Source organism: Monodon monoceros, unplaced genomic scaffold (genome assembly GCF_005190385.1).
Source record: "Monodon monoceros isolate NGI ecotype Baffin Bay Population unplaced genomic scaffold, NGI_Narwhal_1 Super_Scaffold_20, whole genome shotgun sequence".
NCBI lineage: Eukaryota > Metazoa > Chordata > Mammalia > Artiodactyla > Monodontidae > Monodon > Monodon monoceros.
This window is the reverse complement of record NW_021703777.1, coordinates 19,513,942-19,536,767: the sequence shown is the minus strand read 5'-3', so window position 1 is coordinate 19,536,767 and position 22,826 is coordinate 19,513,942. Positions and strand designations below refer to the sequence as shown.

General features: G+C 39.4%; 1 protein-coding gene across 5 annotated transcripts in view; it reads left to right on the top strand.

Moving 5' to 3' along the window:
- SLC39A8 (solute carrier family 39 member 8) overlaps positions 1-19,576 on the top strand; it is a 77,342-nt gene extending 57,766 nt beyond the window's left edge. For 2 of the 5 annotated variants that reach the window (XM_029236038.1, XM_029236037.1), the window contains exons 7-9: positions 14,166-14,373; positions 14,574-14,758; positions 16,850-17,047. In XM_029236038.1, coding sequence (XP_029091871.1) covers positions 14,166-14,373; positions 14,574-14,758; positions 16,850-16,999 — 543 coding nt within the window. In that variant the 3' untranslated portion in view covers positions 17,000-17,047. Of the gene's footprint in view, positions 1-14,165; positions 14,374-14,573; positions 14,759-16,195; positions 17,048-19,563 lie in introns of those variants that run through there. The other 3 variants (XR_003795652.1, XR_003795651.1, XM_029236039.1) reach the window with 3 other exon arrangements.
- Positions 19,577-22,826: the final 3,250 nt, after the last annotated feature.

Sequence of the window (22,826 nt, the reverse complement as noted above, 5' to 3'; positions counted from 1 at the left end):
CACCAGGGAAGCCCCCCCATTTCTTTTTAAAGTGGTTCTTTTTGCTTCTTATTTCTGATATCAGGTATCAGAGCATTAAAAGTAAAAAAAAGAACAAACTTTATTGAATCTTCTTCTACTGAGGATATCAAATTGCTTAATGAGCATGACTTTATTAAACCTTTATAGCAACTCAGTGAAGGCAGATTAAAGAAAAAAATTCAATGGCCGAGAAAGCACCAATAAAGATCACCTTTGAAGTTTCAGTAAACCATGCAGGTCTCTGGCTTGATGCTTTCTAGTTTATCTACTTTTATCACTAGGTTATAAAATACATATCAGAAAAACTGAAGTGAGGGATCATCAATAGTTTTCTAGGCTGCAAAACAAACAAATCTAGAGATTGTTTTACATTTGGAAAGTAAAATTTCAAAGATCCTTTACTGGGAGGGCATCATTTTGCAGAAAATTTCTCTGGATTCTTTGTAGTTTTTCTGACTTGGACCAAAATTTCAGTCATGCAACTTATATATTAAAACAATAAAGGCAATCTTAAACCGAGCCTTCTTTTGTGGTAACATTTCACATTCTGAATGACATCCTGGTCTGTAGGTCAAATCAGTAAAGCTGTATTAATGGGCAGGAGTATGGTATTTAGTTTTTCATTCTGTCATTCATTCACTGTGTCATGTATCCTGTGATCACATGCCTAATGCCAGTCTCTGTTCCACCCCCTGGAGATATTGTGGCAAATTAGACAGAAAATGTCTCTGATCTCTGGCACTGTTTTTGTTCCAGTGGGTACATAGCCCAACATTATAGGGTTACAGATGCTATGCAGGGAATTGAAATGTGGTGATGTCTGGGCAGCTAGTTTGGGTGGTCAGGAACATATTTTAAGCTAAAATCTGAACTGTAGGAAGCAGCTCTCTATGCAAAGATCAGGGAGAAGACGGTCATGGCTGTGGAAACAGCCAGCACAAAGTCTCCAGGGTGGGAAAGAGTTTGGTGGGTTTTAGGAATTGAAAGAAGATCAGAGTAGCCAAGGCACAAGGGATGCTGGCATGAAATGACATTGGAGAAAATTTTAGATGGAACTCCTTCAAAGTAAGTGTTACTGTGTTTTAACGTTTAAATAAGTATCGATAATCTCAAATAAGCCTCTGGTTCTAAAATTACATTTTATTAAATTAAATGTAACAGACTCAGGAAGGGACAGTCAAAAAACAACTGTATAGTTCCTATCCATACTGCAGTCTGTAAACAACAGATTATATGGAGTAGATTTGAAAGCCCGAGATGGTGTTTTATTCCCTCAGTGATTGGAGGTATTATTTTAAGTGTGTCTTAAGTGTTAGCAAACCCCAAAACATCAGCTTAGTGTATTCTACTCAAAACCAGAGGTATGGGCTTCCCTGGTGGCGCACTGGTTGAGAGTCTGCCTGCCAATGCAGGGAACACGGGTTCGTGCCCTGGTCCGGGAAGATCCCACATGCCGCGGAGCGGCTGGGCCCATGAGCCATGGCCGCTGAGCCTGCACGTCCGGAGCCTGTGCTCCGCAATGGGAGAGGCCACGACAGTGAGAGGCCCGCATACCGCAAAAAAACCCCAAAAAACAAAAACCCAGAGGTACTTGAATTACTGGCACCTTCCATGATGGAGACTGGCAACAACAATAAAATAACCCATTATCATAGGAATAAATTACTGAACACAGAATTTCTTATCTGGAAAAACTCAGTTCTTTTGAGCAGTCTCCTCTGCCTCTTATTGCATGGGCTTGGGAGTCAAATCATCTGGGTTCAATGGCTTTTCCATCTCTAGCTGTGTGGTTTTGGTTCCAGCCCTTACCTCTAGTACCTGCATTACTGCATCTGCGATTGGATGTTAGAGGTGCTCAGCTCACGGCGTTTAGCAGAGTACCTTGCAAATGGTAAGCACTCAACAGTGTTAGTCACCTTTGTTGCTACTATGATATTTTGCCCCCTTCCTCCAACAATCTTCTGAAAAACATGTAAGTATCCTCGAGTTAGATGCAAGGCGGCTGCTGGTAAAAGTCTTCTGCCCTTTGGAGGTCACCGGGACGGATGTGGAGGCACTGATGTCTGCTGACTAGGATGTGATTTGGCATCCCATTACTCCATCCAGTTCAGCAAAACAAGACCCCCCACCTTGATTTATTTAAAAGAAAAATTTACTGAACACCTACTAATGTTAAACTTTGGGCTGAAATGAAAAAAAAAACCCTTGTCCACAAGGAGCTTTTGATCTGGCTCCACGACGTTAAAGAATTGGTGACAAAACAAGCAAAGAACAACAAAAACACTTCTGCACTTTCAGAGTGTTTTTTTTTTAATGTAGATGAACCAATTTGGAATTGATTAATGAACATTTTTCCATGCACCCTTTACCCATGTTGTGTAACTGCCCTTATGTTTGTTCTTTGGAAAGACTGGAATAGATGCTTCATGTGACAATGATTTGTGAACCTGTCATGAGAGAAAATGTACTTTTACTATTACTTGACCTTCATTTATTCAGACAACAAATGTTCAGAGTGCCTGCAGTGCTAGATACTGGATGAACAGGAGTGAATAAGAGAAAATAAAACCCCATATTTTCTGGAGATCACAGGCGTAGTTTGTTTGGCATAGAAGTTTAAATCCTGTCTCTGCTCCTTTCTAGAGGTGTAACTTTGGGCAAGTTACTTAATTAACCTCTTTATAACTCAATTTCCTCATCTATAAAATGGAACTAATAACCTCATGGGGTTATTGTGAAGATTAAATGACTTTACTACTAATGACTTGTGCTACTACTATTATCATTTTACTGTTCTGAGTTCCCTGAGTACATCCTGTGTCTTTCATGCTCAATTCCTCACTATCAAATTTCTTTTCTTGAATATAAAAGAATGTATATATATGTATAACTGAATCACTTTGCTGTACAGCAGAAATTAACACAACATTGTAAATCAACTATACCTCAATACAAATTTCTTTTCTTAAACTGGTGAGCAAATCTTCAGAGTATCCATTTGCATCTTTAAGAGGGAATGAGGTCCTGGTACCCTTATCCCCTGTGTAGTTCTCACCCCTCACTCTCCACATACAAAGTAGAGATGCCCTGGTTTTCTAAACTGTTGAAATATAGACCGGGGCCAGCTGCCTCCTCAGAGAACAGGGTTATTTCTAACCCTCTCTGTTGCTCACTTTCTTCTCTACTGGCAGACTCTCTGTTTCTTAGTGCCCCCGCTGTGGTCCTCATCGCCTCTTCTGTCGCGGTGACTGCGGTTGGCACTTGCTCTTGTCCCTCTTGTCACCTGTCATCCCTTGCCTCTTATCACTTCCCCAAACTTCTTGCTCTAAGAGGCTTGCATTTCTAGATCTCTGCCAATCAGACAGCCTGCCCTCATCTTTTGCAGGGCTCGATAGTCAATCACTTGTAGTACACTGGGTGGGATCTTCTTTATTTCAGTTCTTTTTACATAATTCATGTCAAATGGTAATTACAACACAGGCAGCTGCTGCACGGCGTCGGTTCCTCTACCACATCCCACCCTACTCCTGTTTCCTCCTCTGAATTATTCTGGGAGACTTGATGCTGAGCAATGTAGATATCCCTGCCATTGGGGAACCCCATTTTTCAGGAGCCCCGCAACAAATTTCTCCAACTTAAATGAAAATTTAACCAATTTCCTGGTGCTCTGACTTCCTTTAAGGCTTCTCAGTAACAATGAGAGTTGCGTTGGCTGGGGAGTAAATCATGTAAGCTTTTTCTAAGAAACGATATCCTGTTTCTCGAATGTATCAGAGCATTAATGCCCTCCTCCATCTGTAGTAACAGTAGGCATCCTTTTAGAGAGGCGTAAGTAGTCCATTAGGGTAACTGTAAATACTTAATTAGTATATACTCTAAGTTCCATTGGCAAAATAGTAACATAATTTCTTGAAAACCCCTCAGATTTCTCCTAAATTATTTTTATCAGGACAGTAAAATGATATGGTCCCAACTGCAAATGAAAGACAATTATTTCAACTCCTAAAGAGCTAAATAACTTCAATCACCTCTCACAGAAGGGATGGAGGGAAAGGAAACAATTTTCAAGCTTTCGGGAAATTATTATTTTCTCGTTAATGGTTATTTTCATTGGCAAAGAGAGTTTTGAAAATAGTTATGAGGTTTGTCTTGAAACCAAATGACTAGAGACTAAGTGCATTTGAATTATATTTGGTTATATGCATTAAAGATAAAATTAATTTCTCTTTTCTCATATGAAGTCTGATTTTGGTTATAGTGAGCTGAGACTGACTCTTAAGGGCTAGTGGAAGGACAAAGGAACCACCAGCTATAAAGTCCATTGAAATCTCTTGAAAATATAGCCATAAAAGCAAAGCCCATCGAAATTTTATATTTGTATAGTGCCTTTAACTCTTTATATCTTTGTGTCTATTTAATCCTTTTCGTGAGTTTTCCTGTTCAAATATATATGATAGTATATAAAGAGTCTGTGAGTGTTGTATGTGGAATGAGCATTTAACTTTGAATCAGTTGTGTCCTTTCCAGAATGAGATGGCACTTTCAAGTAAGGATAAATAAAAAATAGAAAAAGGGCAGTTTACAAAACTCTGGGCAAGTTGTGGGTGAACCACAGGGGAGAGTACAGTAAACCTGGGGCTTGAAATGGTGGAGCAGTTAGCAATCTTATGTCCAAAGGGAAAGGGGAAGGAAGAAGCTACTAGAACTGGGAGGGAACTAATCTTGTACAGAAAGCCACTGTTCAGTGGAGCAGTGACCTTTAATTAGGGACATAGCCAGCCTAAGTTGCCCCTCAAGGAGGGAGCCTGGGGGATAAATTAAGCAAACATTGGGATGGCCAATGAAAGATACCAAGTGACATTTATAGTCAGGTCTTCTCTCTCACTTTATTACTGAGAGCATCCTCAGTGATAGGCTCTTATGAGTTTTAATGGAATAGAATTGTCTTCATATTCTGTGCCTTTTACAAGAGGTCCATCTATATATGTTTTCCAGATCTCTGCCAGCAGTTTCCAATTTTGTTTTTTGAAAGTCTCTGATCACCTGGCCAACTCTTTTAGCACCCACCCATGAGTTAGAGTAGATGTATATCTCAGGCCATTACTTCTACAGGAAGTTCAACACAACACTCAAAAGTTCTGCCCACTTGGAGGATTTATCTTTATTATTTTAAGTTCATTGTGAGTAAGATTGTATAGCTGGTTGGTGCTGGAACACTCACTATTCACAGTTAACTGGCTATAGGAAATGCCCCATGTAGCCTTATTGTTGTTAAGGGAAAAGAGATGAACTATGAGGTTTAGATTATGAGAGTCTGAATCGACTGCCCTTGCAATCTGTGTCTTCAAGACTGGTGTGCGCTTGTACTCGTATATACAATTTAATGATGGAATGCTGGTGTGAACAGCTGATTTATGGCTTGCTGGGAATGATCTCAGGGCCACTAGATGTTCCATGGGCACAAGGTAAGTCTCTAGAAGGACCTAGGAACAAGCAAGGAACTGCTTTTGAGATAAAGAATAGTTTATGGCAAGAAAGGTCATGGCTTTAACCTAACATCTTAAGGGTCTGCACTGTGATTCTCTGGTCAGGGATTGCCAGAAGGCTCCTTTCAGCATCTCTGTCTGCCACAGATTATTCCAATTCCACTGGCTCTGCTGGGTCCTAAGAACCAACTGGCAGGAAAGCTTGCAATGTAGCCTAGAGCTTGCAGAGTCCTTTCATGTTCTGGGCTTCATTGAAAATTGAAGCCCACCCATGGGTAACCAATGTCCCACTTCCCCGTACTTTGAATATATGAAAAACCCAATTAAATTCCATTTTTGGGGGTCTGTTTTTTATGGCCACTTCCAGTACCAGTGATTCTATCAGGATCCCAATGGGAAACAGATGGATTACTCAGATTAGAATAATTTGAGGAAGATTTATTTATAAGGTGTGAGTGGGTTATAAGAGTAGCGCATGAACCAGGGACCAGTAATGGTAAAGTTGTTACCACCCCTGGGCCCAAAGGATGGCGAAGAAGGAGCAGTTACTAGAACCTGGGAAGAGAGTTGTCTTGATTTGAGCTGTGTTCTCCATTTGAGGGTCACTGACAGCTTGAGGCGACCACACAAAGGGGTATCAGAGGAATAAGTACCCTGACTTCTCCTTCCTTTCTCCCCCTAAGCTCCCTCTAGGGCTTCCCAGTGGTCTAATTCAAATGGAAACCAGAGGATAAGAAGCCTGTAGCAGTGGCCCATTCAGGAAAACAGCTTCAGGACAGAGAGCGGGGCGAGAGCGTGGAGAGTCATTCTAAAAGGGCAGAGGGGAATTAATTGTCATGGGCCTGAAGTTTGAGTTTGGACTATAAATTCCAGCAACATGGAGATTCTTTTATTTATATTTCTGTCCTCGGTTCCTAGCACCATTCCTGCCTGCTTTAAAATAGGTGTTTGGTAACTAATTAAGGAGCCTAATCCCAACACCTCCTGTGTGATGTCGCGCAAGTCATTTATATTCTTGGACAGTCATTCTCCTCATCTCTAAAATTAGGATACTACTATCTGTTCTGTTTTACTCATGAGGATGTTGTAAAGGTCAACAGGAAACGAAGACACTAATATATGCGAGTGCTTTGTAAACTGTGAAATGCTGAATACGCAAGATACTACTTTACATCTTAGAGATTCCTTTCTTCCTATACCAGTCAGTTATCTGACTCATATAAACTTATTAATTTAGATTGCATACATTTCACAGTGGTTTTTACCTTCTGGTTAATTAACCTCCTGACTCTTTCATACACCTTGAACTCCAGTAGTTGAAAGCTCGATAGCTTTCTTCAAGAGTATATTTATGTCCAAGCTCAAGCATCCTTGTTAAAAGTTTTCCTTGTTTATTTTTAACACGTGTCACTGCACCCTCTCACTTCTCTAAAGCTCTTTTTTGGGTAGATGTACTTTTTCTCCTATTTTCTCCAATCATCTTGATCAGTATGCTCCTGAATTTATTCAAGGATCAGATGTGAGCAGTCTTCCGTCTTGCACACTTTTCTCTTAGGCACTTTTTGTTTTTCTTCCTTTTAATAATGCTGTGTTCATCTGTACTTCGTTAGGTAAAATGATCTGTGTGACACAGTAATAACTATTCATGGAGCGCTTAGCAGTTCATAAACATCTTATTTAATCATCACAATTTTTCTCCATTCTACAGATAAGGAATCTGAAGTCAGATTCCAGGTAATTTTTTTTTAAGAGCAGTTTTAAGTTCATAGCAAAATTGAGAAGAAAGTACAGAGATTTCCCATATATCCCCTTCCTCACACTTGCCTAGCCTCCCCCATTATCAATATCCCCCAGCAAGTCAGTACCTTTGTTACAATCGATGAACCTGCATTGACACGTCATAAGTGCCCAAAGTCCATAGTTTAGAGTTCACTCTTGGTGTTGTACATTCCATGGGTTTGGACAAATGTGTAATATATCCATCATTGTAGTATCATATAGAGTATGTTCACTGCCCTAAAAATTCTCTGTGCTCCACCTATCCATCCCTTTCTTTTTCCCCAGCTCCTGGCAACCACTGATCTTTTTACTGTCTCCCGTTTTGCCATTTTCAGAATGTCAAATACTTGGAATCACAGAATGTAGGCTTTTCAGATTGGCCTCTTTCACTTAGTAATATGCATTTATGATTCATCCATGTCTTTTCATGGCTTGATAGCTCATTTGGGGGTGTGTGTAACAAGATTCCGTTGTCTGGATGTACCATAGTTTATTTATCCATTCACCTAATTAAGGAGATCTTAGTTGCTTCCAAGTTTTGGCAATTAGGAATAAAGGTGCTGTAAACAACAGGTTTTTGTGTGGACATAAGTCTCCAACTTCTTTGGGTAAATACCAAGGAGCATGATTTCTGAATCATATGGGAAGTGTATGTTTAGTTTTATAAGAAACTGACAAACTGTCTTCCAAAGTGGCTGTACCATTTTGCATTCCCTCCAGCAATGAATGAGAGTACCTGTTGCTGCACATCCTTGCCAGTATTTGGTGTTCCTGAGTTTGGCCATTCTAATAGGTGTGTAGTGTTATCTTGCTTTGATTTGCATTTTCCTGATGACATATGATGTCGTATCCTTATTTGCCATCTGTATGTCTTCTTTGATGAAGTGTCTGTTAAAGTCTTTAGCGCATTGTTTAATAGGGTTTTGTGTTTTCTTATTGTTTAGTTTTAAGACCTCTTTGTATATTTTGTTTAAGTCCTTTATCAGATGTGTCTTTTACAAATATTTTCTCACATTCTGTGGCTTGTCTTCTCATTCTATTGACATTGTCTTTTGCAAAGCAGAAGTTTTAAAATTTTAATAAAGTCCAGGCTATCAATTATTTCTTTCATGGATTATGCTTTTGGTGTTGTATCTAAAGAGTCATGGCCATACTCAGGGTCATCTAGGTTTTCCCCTGTGTTATCTTCTAGGAGTTTTAGAGTTTTGCATTTGCATTTAGGTCTGTGATCCATTTTGAGTTCATTTTTGTGAAGGGTGTCAAGCCTGTGTCTAGGTTTATTTATTTATTTTTTTTCACGTGGATGTCCACTTCTTCCAGTACTATTTGTTGAAAAGACTGTCTTTCTTCATTGTATTGCTTTTGCTTCTTTGTCAAAGACAAGTTGACCGTATTTATATGCGTCTACTTCTGGGCTCTCCATTCTGTTCCATTGATGTTTGTCTACTCTTTCATCAGTACCACACCATCTTGATTACTGTAGGTTTATAGTAAGTCTTGAAATCAGATAGTGTCAGTTCTCCAAATTCGTTTCTTTCCTTCAATGTTGTGTTAGCTATTCTAGGTATTTTGCGTTTTCATATAAACTTTAGAATCACAAAATAACTTGCTGGGATTTTGACTGGGATTGTACTGAATCTGTAGATCAAATTGGGAAGGACTGACATCTTGACAATTCTATGTTGAGTCCTCTAATGAATGAACAGAATAGTTTTTCTTTGGTTTCTTTCATTATAGTTTTGTGCTTTTCCTCATATAGATCTTCTACATATTTTGTTAGATTTATACCTAAGTATTTCATTTTTAGGGGGTGCTAATGTAAATGGTATTATGATTTTAATTTCAGATTCCACTTATTCATTGCTGGTTTACTGGAAAGCAACTATTATATATTAACCTGTGTCCTGAAACCTTGCTATACTTGTTTATTATATTCTAGGAGCTTTTTTTAAAAATTCTTTTGCATTTTCTACATAGACATATGCCAACAAAAACAGTTTTATTTATTTCTTCCCTATGTGTGTATATCTTTTATTTCCTTTTCTTGTCTTATGTTAGCTAGGACCCAAGTAACATTCCAAATGACACAGAGCTGTTAAGTAGCAGAGCCACTACTTAATCTCACACCCATTTTGTGCCAAAGCCCATACCCTTGAATCATTAAGCTAGCTTGCATTCAGTGCCCCTTTCTTTAACTCTCACCTCTCTTTATTTGCAGCCTCTTAAAATAATATTTTATTGTTTTTATTTATATTACATTAACTTCTCTTTTATGGGCATAGATTTTATGTTCCTTTGCATACAATTTTCAGCTTTTGTTTGTTTACTTATACTTCCTTTTGCCATCTTTGTTGTGTTTTTTGAAGTGTTTCTACTTTCCTTTTTGACTCTTTTTTTTTTTTACCAGAGTTCTTGCTCTGCAAAATTCTTTCAGCATGGGATGTAGAATTTGAAATTTAACTTTCACCTGCAGTGGTTGCTCACTTTTACCTTCTTATCAATAAAATATATAGACAATAAACCACAAAACCATTGTTATTAATCATGACTCACCTTGCCTCCTCCAATGCACAGTGAGGTCTGACAGTGCTCATGGCATTAACTTAACAAAAGAAGTTGCACTTAGTGGGACAATACACCCTCTTCTTAATGCAGACCAAACTGGCCAGGCAGCTTGCTTCTCCAGCTTTACCTTGTTCTATGATGATAACTCCTGAGTCATCACAGATTCACTTTTCCCTCTCCTGAGGTTCTCACCCCATGGCTTTAATATTTTGTTTTCTGAGTATTGAAATAATATATAATAAGTGCAAAAAAAAAAAATCCAGGACACCCATAAAAGATAAAAGAAAAAACCCAAGGATTATCCACAGTATTATCTCCTAGGGAGAACCATGATTCGCATTTTTGTATATATCTTTCCAAGTATGTTTGTGCTTTAGACCATCATGAAATTATATTAATAATTTTTACAAAAAGGTGCCCACTAGACATGTTTTATATATATATATAAACCTCAGTGCTATGTTTTGGACATCTTTACATGTGGAAAAATAAAATATTCCTCATCTCCACTACTCTGCATAGTGTTTCACCGCAGGTGTAAGCCGTATTTATATGATCTGTGTCCTATGCAGGAGAGCTAAGTTCTTTTTTTTTGTGGTACGCGGGCCTCTCACCGCTGTGGCCTCTCCCATTGCGGAGCACAGGCTCCGGACGCGCAGGCTCAGTGGCCATGGCTCACGGGCCCAGCCGCTCCGCGGCATATGGGATCTTCCCAGACCGGGGCACGAACCCGTGTCCCCTCATCGGCAGGCGGACTCTCAACCACTGCACCACCAAGGAAGCCCCTCGTCTTCCTCTTTTGATTTCTCTTCCTTTTCCTCCCAACTCATGCCATTCCTCCTTCTCCTTGTGTCCCTTTTTGGTCTTCTTCCTCCTTGCTTAAACTCAGACTGCTCTGCAATACGCATACCTGCTTTCTTCCATTTGATTTCTTAGTACGTTTTTTCCTTTTACTTTGTGCTTCTTCCCCTCCGTAGTTGTGCTGGGACTCTACTCAGTGTCCTCTCTCCTCTCATAACTTCGTTCCACGCTGTTCTTTCTCCCCCTATCTGGTTAGCCTGCACTTCGCTCTGACTGTCATTTTCATTAATTATTAAGGTGAGCGATGTTCACAGCCTTGCTGATGATTACGCAGAAATTCTTGTCAGAGCCGAGCGAGAACGTGCTTCTCCTGGACCATCTAGTGATGGTCTTTTCACTAGATTGAGTTGCTTTATCCTGGCTGAGGTTAGAAAGAGCCTCACATTTAGTGTACAAGTCAAGCAAGGAAGAAAGCAAGCAAGGAAACAACAGCAAAGAAAAATAAAAAATAAAGGGAAAGAGAAGAATAGTCCCTAATTTAACTAAAGAGACTTGACTTAATTGTCTCTCTGCACAGTGACTTTGTTCCAGCTGAATTAAAAGAGAACGGTTTGTGAATGTTTGCCTTCTTTCATTTGTTCTAAGACTATTAAAAATGTATAACTGTTAACCTACCCAACACTGTCATTTGAGACCTAAGATTATAAGGCTAAAAGGAAGCATAATAAATAGAGTCAGTAATATCTGTACTCAGAGGTAAGAGAACCATGCCTGATATATTAATTTAATTTCTTTTTCCGAATTAAAGGAGTTTGTATACAGACTCTGTACAAAATATCAGGCAGTCAAGACTTGGTCTTATAATCTTTCCCCTAAATCGTCACAAGTAAATAATAAATATGTGATTAGGTAAACCAAGTTGGAAGAGGAAAACAAGTGGTCTTATTAAATGTATCTTGGCAGTAGGTTTTTGCAAAGCCAAGGTCACTTCCTCTGTGGCTTTTTCTCATGCCTGCCTTTGTTTCTCTTTTGGCAGTAATTGCTTCCTGATCCGGAGCATTTCTTATCCAAGCTACCCATTTGACATGAACTAAGTCACTGTTGTTTATTATGTTGTGCATTTAAGATATATCAATTAATTAAATTAATTAAACAAGGAGACAATTAAGCTGAGGTGGCTGTAATGTCATATACAAGCAATCCAAAATCTAAGCCTGTAAATGTCTCAATGTTACAAAATCAAAACCTAAGGACAATCCATTGCAAACAGCCATCTAGGCTTTAAGCCGTAGCCAGTCAATAATTTTCTTGCTTTGCTTCCGTCTTTTCTCAGTAAAAGTGTCTCCCTGCGCTTCCTGTCCATGGAATGCTCCTAACCACTTCTGGTTTGACACTGCCAGATTGGAATCCATTCTTGTTCAAATAAGATCTTAAACTTTTTCATTTGCCTCGGTTTATGTTTTTAACACTATACAGTAAAAAGACCACATTTGAAAACCAGATGGAATTCTTTTTATGCGGATGAGAATTGCCTTTTAAAGTAAAAGGAGGTTAAATACTTATTCCAACGTTGCTTCCAGTGTTTTTGAGAGAAAGGGGGTATTCTCCTTGCAAATTGCCTTCAGACTTTACCACAAACAGGAGGTGTTCCCTACCCCCCACCATAAGTTTGGAGTAGTAGAACAGTTACTAGAAAAAGCACACTTCTTTCTTTTGTATCCCTAGGAAGTTCACCAGCCTTTCTGTGCTTTAGTGTCCTCAACCATAAAATGATGGATAATAGCAGTACTTAACTCATAGAATGGCTCTAAAGGAATTAAATATCTAAATTGCTTAGTACGGTGCCTGGCACATAATAAACACCATATGCCTTTGCTATTACTGTTTCTACCGCTACTAACAGCTAGCAAACTACTACTGACAATCCTCCCTCCTTTCATATTAATTTAAGAATTTATTGGCTCCAGGGCTTCCCTGGTGGCGCAGTCGTTGGGAGTCCGCCTGACGATGCAGGAGACACGGGTTCGTGCCCCGGTCCAGGAAGATCCCACATGCCACGGAGCGGCTGGGCCCGTGAGCCATGGCCGCTGAGCCTGCGCGTCCAGAGCCTGTGCTCCGCAACGGGAGAGGCCACAACAGTGAGAGGCCCGCGTACCACAAAAAAAAAAAAAAAAAAAAAAAGGATTTATTGGCTCCAAATGACTTTTGGCTGTGTCTACAAACAAAAAAATCCCTCAAAGCTGAAGATTTGCCACTAATGAAACAGTGAAAAGATGTGTGGCAGGATCTACCTTCAATTCTGAAAGGAGGTCCCCAAACAGTTTTGAGCAATGAAGTGACGTCAGAGTACACGCACAACCACACAGATGATTGCTCTGAAGGAAGCCCTTTTCAGCTGATATATGTTGCACATTTTTAAAAGAGTCAGTCGTATACTTTACATCTTGTTTCTCCAAGGTAAATACGCTTCTTGAAGATAGAAGCTGTATTTTCCACTTCTGTGCACTTCGCATAGCATACTGTTGTACAAATTGCAGGTGTTCAATAAATATGTTGATTAGCTGCTGAGGTAGAGTTGCAGGAAGGAGAATTAGGAATAAAATGTTCTCCAGTTACTTGCAAATTGCTTCCCTGCTTAAAAATGAATTTGCCTTTTATTATCTTTTTCCACAGTTTCTGGAAGATGTTACAGTTGGCATTTGTCATTTGATTTTATACAATTTTGTAAATTTGATTGAAATTTGAATTCTTGCAAAGGGTCTGTTGTAGGGTTTTCTATTTTTATTATTGTTTCAAAGTGGAAAGAAAGAAGTGTTGTGTAAAAGCAAGCCTGTTCCAATCACACTTCATGGAATTTGTTAAGAGAATCATTGAAATTTAGAGCTTGTAGGGACCACGTTGTTACAGCCTAAACACGCAGCACACTACCTGAATACCGTGGAAACTTAATAAGCCATTGAAAAATAAATGAGCCATTGAGTACACTCTCTTCACTTCACAATTGAAGAAACTGAGGCCCAGATTCCTTGCCCGCAGTCACACAGTGGCATAAGATAGATTAAAATAAATGTTTCTTGATATCATCATGCTTTAAATATGGATCTCACATTTAAATTGTAACATGGAAGAGACTTTAAATTTAGTCTTTGACAAACTTCTTTTACTTTAAAGAATGTGAATAAATCAAATTCTTGGTTAGTATCAGTTACACTTTAGGAAGGCAGTCGTAAGAATTTGTTCATACAAGTCGAAAGGATTGTTTGAAGGTGAAACCAAAGCGAAGTGTTTTTCAAGTGGTTTGTTCAAGGCCTGTCAATCTCTTCCTTTCCTTTCTCCCTCCCATAAGTTTTTTTCTCTGTTTTTATATGATTAGGGGTTCCTATCTACTATGAAAGACTTTCTGGTGGAGACATTTGTCTCTCTCAACATGTAACACATCCACTTCTGTGCATCGCTTAGACTTTCAAGAAATATTGGTGGTATCCTGTTGACTGATTTTCTGTTATTTTGCAGGATGGAAAAAAAGAGTCAAGCTCATGTACCTGTATGAAGGGGCCGAAGCTGTCAGAAATAGGGACCATTGCCTGGATGATAACGCTCAGTGATGCCCTCCACAATTTCATCGATGGCCTGGCCATTGGGGCCTCCTGCACCTTGTCTCTTCTGCAGGGACTCAGCACTTCGATCGCCATCCTGTGCGAGGAGTTCCCTCATGAGTTAGGTAAGGGACTCTGCTCTTGTTCTCCAAGTCAGGTGCTTCTTGGTTTCAGGGGAGGGAGACGTTTCAGGTGACACACTCTTAAAAATCCTGCTGATGCCTCAAAAAGATGGAGCCCTTTTTTAGACAATGATGATTTTCTTTTATTTCATCCCCAAGTAGGAAAGTAACCCTACTCACTTGATGTGTTCTTCTTCTTTTAGGGGACTTTGTGATCCTACTCAATGCAGGAATGAGTACTCGACAAGCCTTGTTATTCAATTTCCTTTCTGCGTGTTCCTGCTATGTTGGGCTAGCTTTTGGCATCTTGGTGGGCAATAATTTTGCTCCAAATATTATATTTGCCCTTGCTGGAGGCATGTTCCTCTATATTTCTCTGGCGGATATGGTAAGAAATTTTAAGATTTTTATCTTGTTTTAATTTAAATTTGGAATGACACATCTGGGTTATGAATTGACTAAGGGTGACCTTTTGCTTTCCACAGTGTGGAAGGCCTTTCTGTTGTAGTTTAAAATATTCCTGGTCCAACAGATAACTCTTTTTCAGTAGTTTGTACTAATAGTGATTTGAAAGTGATTCTCCTTGATTGTTTGATCTAGGATCTCATTGACAGAGGATGAAATGACTTATTTTTGCTGAAGGAGAGATATCTTCCCAGGTGTTTTGCCTTGTGGGTAAAGCTTGTATTCTATAGTATGTCTCCATAGGACTTTCCTCTCTTCTTTTGTTAGGATGTCACGTTCAGAAGGGAATAACTTGTTAAAGTAAATAGCTGTTATTTCAAAGCTCTGAACAGTGAGAGCCTTTTGAGTTAAACTAAAACTGGTAAATTAAAATTGTACGGTATTTACTTGGGACGATATATATTTGTATCTATGTTTATGTCTATGCTGTGTCTGTCTTTATGTCTGTGTGTGTGTAAGAGAGAGAATACCAATGGTCCTGTGCATTTTCAAATAAATCATGGACAGCTTTCTAGAAAATGAAAATGTGCTAAGTGGATGCAACTCAAGGAATGTTTCTTTTGCATTTGGAACTGAGGATGTATTACATACATAATTTAATAATTTAATTTCCTTCATCTGCGTTCTTAGTTACAAATGATAACTGTCTAGCTCTGTTCATTGTTCTGTGCAGGCCCTTGTAAGTGCAAGGATTTCATCTCTTAGAACCATCACTGCATTTATGTTTTTCTTCACAGAATTAATGCCTCATAGCATATTTTATGCTAGGTCATCACTTCTTCTTTCTGTAATGTAAGAACAGAATCTATTAGAGTTATTCAATTTAAAGAAATAATAGTAATAAATGATGCTGTATATACTTACTTGCTTTTTTCAGAAAGCATACTTGCTTCTTTCAGAATGGTTTCATAAATGTCATCCATTTTATCCCAGTAAGTTTTCTCAAATCAGGCAGGTGGATTGACAGTGGATTCTGGAGACCTCTTGGATGCTTTGGTACAATGCACCGCTGTATGCATTGTATGTATAGCAAATCAATGTGTGTATAGCAGATCACTTTGAAATATGTTTTGAAATGATGGCATTTACAGATCTCCTCATGAAGCCTTTTCAGTAGAAGTTATATGCTGAGAAAGGATAGCTTTTAAGTACAGAACTTGGGGTTTTAATTGCTTTCACTGCAGTAAGATTGTTTTAGTCTTCATTTCAAGATCAGAGCACAGTTTATTTAAAAACCTTATGATTTTGTGAGGGACAGAACAAGCAAAAGGAAACAAATTGAAGAGAACAGGAATTAAATATATAGTGATTTCTAAAAATGTATTTAATCAGCTACTATTGATTGATATTTTTGTATCAGGCTTGGAAATTGTGGACCCTGGAGGGAGCAAAAAAGGCACAGTCTCCGTGTTCCTGGGGCTTCTGTCTACAAAGAGGGGAACCTGAAATTCAACAAACAAAATCACACACACGATTACATAATTACAAATAAAAAACTGTGAAATGAAAGGAAAAACAATATATATGATGAAAGATGATAATAAGAGAACCTAAATTAGGAGAGCCTAAGAGAAGCCTTCCGAGGAAAGTAAGATTTAAGCTGAAACTTCAAAGATTTAGCTCATTGAACATTTTGAGGGAAAAGGGTTCAGATAGAGGTTTTGGTGGGTGTGAAGATGTTGAGGATGGAAAGGGGCTGGATGCATTTGAGGTCCAAAAAGAATGGTGTGGACGGAGCAGAGAGAGCAAAGAAGAGAGCTGGGGGAGAGAGAGAGACATAAAATGAGGTACATCCCATCCCACTGTATTGACTCACTTGGGGAACACTATTTTCGTACTTTTCTTGTTGATGTCTAGTAGGGCTGGATATCACTGTTATGCTCTCTATACTAAAACATCTAAACAACTCAGAGAAATGCTCGTCCCCTCCCACCTCCGCAGGAATCTGTCAGTGACAGTTTTATGTTCTCCCACAAGATGGCAACAGTTATCTAACAATATATCTTTCCTCTAGTTTCCAGAGATGAATGATATGCTGAGAGAAAAGGTAACTGGAAGAAAAACCGATTTCACCTTCTTCATGATTCAGAATGCTGGGGTGTTAACTGGATTCACAGCCATTCTGCTCATTACTTTGTATGCAGGAGAAATTGAATTGGAGTAATAGGAAGTGAAAGATGGTGTTGTTAACGAAGGCATTTAATAAATAAAACAGCTCCTATTTAGTTAAAAGATAATTTTGTTTTCAGCTGTAGGTCAAGAAAGCTGATTGTTGGTTTTCTGATCTGTGAAATAAGCCATTATTTGTTGTTAAAAATCCTTCAAAAAGCTTTTCAGTTCTGGCTTGAGAAGCCTGATACATGAGGTATTTGTTAAATACTCACTTTTTTTTATGTTTCATGCACACTAAAAATCATCACAGAGCAGGAAACGACGCATTCTATAATCATTTTGACACCAAGACTTGGAGAAAAATACAGACTAGGCCGTACAAGCCTTTGAACCTCTATGGTTGTATCAAATGTTCAAGTAGTTTCAGAGTGGTTTTCTTTGAATTAATTTGTTTTAGTGCTTTCACAAGCAAGTACACAGATACAAATGATTCCAAGGCCTTAGTGAACCCAGGAGAGAAAGATTGCTCATAGCTTTTGTTTTGTTTTATATTTCAGTTAGAGACTTCTAGGATTGTTTTGGAAACCATCCTGAAATAATATGAATTTTGAAATCAGTAAAGTTTTGTTAGCCCTACTAAGTCCAGACTCAGTGTAAACTCCACCAGATTCCGTAAAAAGCCAGGATTGCTTTCTTATGACTTACGTTATGGTTGTACCATGGCAAACGGCAGAACAGTATGTAAAGCTGGTGACAACGTTTCAGTATCCAATGTGTTTGCTTGTGAAGGTGAAGAAAATGTTCGTTTACAGAAAGAAATTGAATGTAATTTTAAGCAATTTACTTTTAAAGATGAACACAACTATTTAGCAGAGGATATTTTAAGTAAATGCGAAATAACAGCTGGACGGCTGTATGCCAAAGACTGATTGGCTAGGAAATCTATGTTCCTTATGGGTGATTGAGAGACATTCAGAAAATACTTCTTTTGTGTTCAGCCCACATTTTTCCTATAAATGTATACCTTGCAAAATAATTCCACACACCATGGTTATTTTTCTACCCTTTATAAAAGATAGAGCCTGTTTATTCATTTAGCAGATACAAAAAGTTGGTCTATAATTGAACCTCCTAACCCCAATTCACACTCCCAAGTCGTTTAAGGAAAGATGATTTGACAGTGAGGAAAATGATTGAAAGAAGCCAACAATGATCTCAGGAATTATATTTTTCTACAGACCATAAAATGATGTCACATAGCAATAATGCAGATGGGATGAATATTTAACATGTATGTTAATGTACATTTCACTCTATGACTGACAATTAAAGAATATTGTTTGACCAAACCGTAAACACCGTTGAATCCATGTATTGTGTCATTCATTATTCATTTTAATATGTATTTTTTGTGTGACTTCCATGTACTTGGTATTATGAGGGAGAGAAATAGCTATGTTTATTTCAAAGATATTCAGCAGATAAATACTGTAAATATTAATCATTAAAATCAGTAAACATAGAATCTATTTTTATCATTTCACCTGCTTACATTCAATCTTTTTTTTTTTTTTGCGGTACGCGGGCCTCTCACTGTTGTGGCCTCTCCCGTTGCGGAGCACAGGCTCCGGACGCGCAGGCTCAGCGGCCATGGCTCACGGGCCCAGCCGCTCCGCGGCATGTGGGATCTTCCTGGACTGGGGCACGAACCTGTGTGCCCTGCATCGGCAGGCAGACTCTCAACCACTACGCCACCAGGGAAGCCCTACATTCAATCTTAAGAAATAATCTTTACCTCTTTAAAGCACAGATTGTATGTCTGGGTTAAGAAGCTGTTTGCAACATGATATTAAAACAAGATAGTTTGGGCTTCCCTGGTGGCGCAGTGGTTGAGAGTCCGCCTGCCGATGCAGGGGACACGGGTTCGTACCCCGGTCTGGGAAGATCCCACATGCCGCGAAGCGGCTGGGCCCGTGAGCCATGGCCGCTGAGCCTGCGTGTCCGGAGCCTGTGCTCCGCAACGGGAGAGGCCACAACAGTGAGAGGCCCGCGTACTGCAAAAAAAACCCCCCAAAAAACCAAGATAGTTTAACAAACTCTCATTTGGTGTAGATCAGCATATATGTGGACTGTCTGGGTGCTTCATGTTACTCTCTCCATGTGTTGATCTTTTGGCCATTTTCCTCAACTCTGAGGAGAACAGAGGCAATAGGGTATGAAGACCAAAAAAGCAAAACAGAAAATTGCTACTTATTAGAGGCTATGGTTCCAGGTAGAAGGTAGGATATGGGAAGCCATGCTTAAATTTAAATTATCCTAGATAACAAAGTGTAAACCTATCAGTCAACATACCTTATCCTGAGACATTCATTATACCAGTTGAATATTCTATAATTTCAGGCTTTAAAGATGCTAGTATGGCAAACCAAAAATGATTTCAATGCGTTTTATGGGCGTGTATACTTTTATTTTTGCATTATTGAACTTTATAACAATGATTACTAATTTGGCATTTTTTGAGTACTGAATCAGACCCTGTCTTAGTCTGTTTAGGCTGCTATAGCAAAATACCACAGGCTGAATAGGTTATAAACAACTGAAATATATTTCTTACAGTTCTGGAGGCTGGAAGTCCAAGCTCAAGGCACAGGCGGGTTTGGTGTCTGGTTTGTAGATGGCGCCTTCTTGCTGTGTCCTCAGGTGGTGGAAGGGCAAGGGATCTCTCTGGAGCCTCTTTTATAAGAGCACTAATCCCGTTCATGAGGGCGCCACCCTTCTGATGTAAGTATTTCCCAAAGCCCTTACCTCCTAATATCATCATCTTTTGGGGGTTAGGATTTCAACATATGAGTTTTGGGGGGATGTAAACATTCAGACCATAGGAGACCTCTATTACCATACTCATGTGGAGTAACAACCAACCCGAAGAATCTGAAGACCCCAGGCTCACACCGACAGGTTATTCTCATGCCCACGGGTCTGATGAGCAGATCCAGCCTGGGCTCTGCTGGGTCGCTGCACTTCAGGCTGTGGGTCATGTCGGTTGGGCCAGTGTAGTAAGAGGTGCTGCAGAGTCAAGTGGCAAATAGACATGCAATTCTAACGCAGGAGGAGAGTGAAGAGTGCAAATGGGTTCAATCTACCCGATGTAGATTTATTATTTCATTTTCCTTAGAAAATATCTAATACAAATTCACCAGAGTTTCTAGAACTACTTTCATGTTTGAACTTAGTATTTAATACCAACTCCTTTTTATGAGAATATTATTTTCTTTCCCTTACCAGTGTAAGTTATTGTGTGTAGATGTATGGATGTCACACTGGTTTGCTCTAAGTCAGGATAATCTGTGTTTCTTCAGTTTGCAAGTCTGACCCTGCGAGGTTCACTTCTATAGCAGTTGCTTAGCAGTGCCAATGTGAGAGTCCAGTTGTATAATAGCCCCTGAACAGCATTTCATAATGACCTCTAGATGTTTAGTATTTCCAACCTACCAACCCAACATCTAAGAGGGTTTCTTTAACTAGGAGCTTAAATTTTTGAAAAATGAATTAATTGTGAAGAACCAAAGAGCGCTCTGATTTACCAGGTAATTAGTGTAGGTGTATTAACAGAAATAATTATTGATGGTCTGTGCCAGGGGAACATTAACTACCAATCTGTCCTCCATGCTCTGATTGGCATTGTCTTCACTTTGGTTCTTAACAGTAGGCTACCGTGATTTCCAGACTCCCTCTGTTTTATTTAAGGTCCATCACAGTACAAGAGGTTGACAATACAAGAGGTTCTAACTGTGATAAATAAATTCCTTAGCACTGATGTTGCTACATCTGCTTTCTCACTGACACTCTGCCTTCCCCCAACTGTGGGTTGAAATACCTGTGTAAGATTGCATTGCCCTTAACTTCCTTTCTGTGCTGAGTGCTCACAAAGCCTTCTCTCATGGTCATTTAACTCCTTATACTGGAGGCTCCCAATCAGGGACTTTACTAGTAAAATTTCAGGTAAGCTAAGGCAGCAGGATAAACTGAAAACTCCAAATTCCTGTTCCATTAATTCTGAGACATTGTTGAGGAACTTACAGCTGTGTGAAAAGGAAAATCGTCTGTTGGAATCTGGTAAGGCCAAGAAAATGCCAGTATCATTGCATTTAGGATTCGTTAGCATAGAATAACAGGCGTGTAAACATGTTAGGTTCACTTTCCCTCCTATAAAAGGAGTGTGGAAGAAGCAGTGCAGGGCTGGCATTGCGGGTCCTTGGTCATTGGGAATCCCGGCTCCTTTGACATGTAATCTTTGGCTTCTGACTTTAAGACTACTTTATATGCCAAAATGTTTGCTAGAGAGACCCCACCTAAATTCCACATAGCAGGAAGGAGGAAGGGGTAGAAAGGCAAAAACTTCACACCTAGCTCTTCATCCCCCTTAAAGGAGCTTTCTCAGAAGTAATATACAGCAATCTCCACTTATAGTCACGTATCAGATTTAGTCGCAGGCCACACCAACTTGCAGGGGAAGCTGGGAAATGATGCTTTTAGCTGGATATACTACCACCAATAAAGTCAGGGTTCTGTTTCCAAGAAGAAGCGAAGAATGGATATTGGGTAGCAGAGTGACTGTGTCAGGTAAAGACAGGCTTGCATCTGGTTCACTTGGGGAACTTATTCTAGGTGGTTCTGACACAGCCAGCTCAGGGAACTGCTTCTTTTAGGGATTCTCATGACTTCTTTCAGATTAATTCGTTGACACTTTGACCATTTTAATTATACTGGGCCACCTGACCAATCTTACCTTACAAACAGTATTGTTCATACACACTTGTACTTTCTAGTTTCTCTGTCGCAGCCTGTTTGAGTATTATTTATTTACCTTGAAGACATCTTGTGTTTTTCACAGGACGGTCTACCTTCTAAGGAAACAAACAAACAGAAAACCAGAAACCCCAAAACAAAAAAGAAACCTCTTTTTTTCTATGGACGTTCATCTTTCTGTCTGAAACTCTTCTGATTATGGGGCTCAAACCCAGAACTATAAAACTAAGTACTGTCAGTAGAAATTGGCAAAAACAAATTTAAAAAGTCATTTGTTTTTTTCCTCTCTCGTTATGGGTCATTACAGCTATGTAGCATAAGCTAAGTTGGATCAGCAATGTTATCTGATTTTTGTAGATAATTAAATGAGCTACTGGTGGCACCAAATCTTACATCGCTTAGTTTGGATATATACAGCAAGAATATTTTTCATGGGTAGGGCTTGCATGTTTTAAACTTTATATAATGGTTTAATTCCTGTTGCAGCGGTTGTGCATGGGAGCCCAACAACTGTATACACCTATCTGTGGGAAAACCCCAGTAGGGCAACACGTGGATAATTTATGACCATGCTTGTGGTCACCAAAGGGATGTTTGATCAGGGGTCATGGGAGAGAAAAATAAAGATGAAATATTTTGAATTACAGGGGCAGGTCTTATAGGAAGAATTCAAATCAGAACTATTTCCCTCCCTCACAAAGCTGAGGAAGTTTACAAAACCTGTCTCCTTCTGGATTTTGTGGTAACTCCATCAGAAGGCCCTGCAGACAGCCCAGGAGGGGCCACTGCAGTTATGGACACAGTGGACTGGTGTCTGACTCCCTTCCTGGAAACAGAGAGACTGAGAGGAGGCTGGCAGGTGGCTTTGGAGGCCGCTCTCTCAGGTGAGAGTTGTTGGTGCATTCAGCTTGAACTTCAGCCCTAGAGTTTGTTGGGACAAAGGACGCATGAATATCCCCTTGGCCTAGTGTGATCTAATGGGAGATGAGAGATCTGGTCTGGAACAATTTAAAATCGTGTGTAAGAAGGGTGCCATGTTGAGGACAGAGAAGGTCGGTACTGAGTGGACT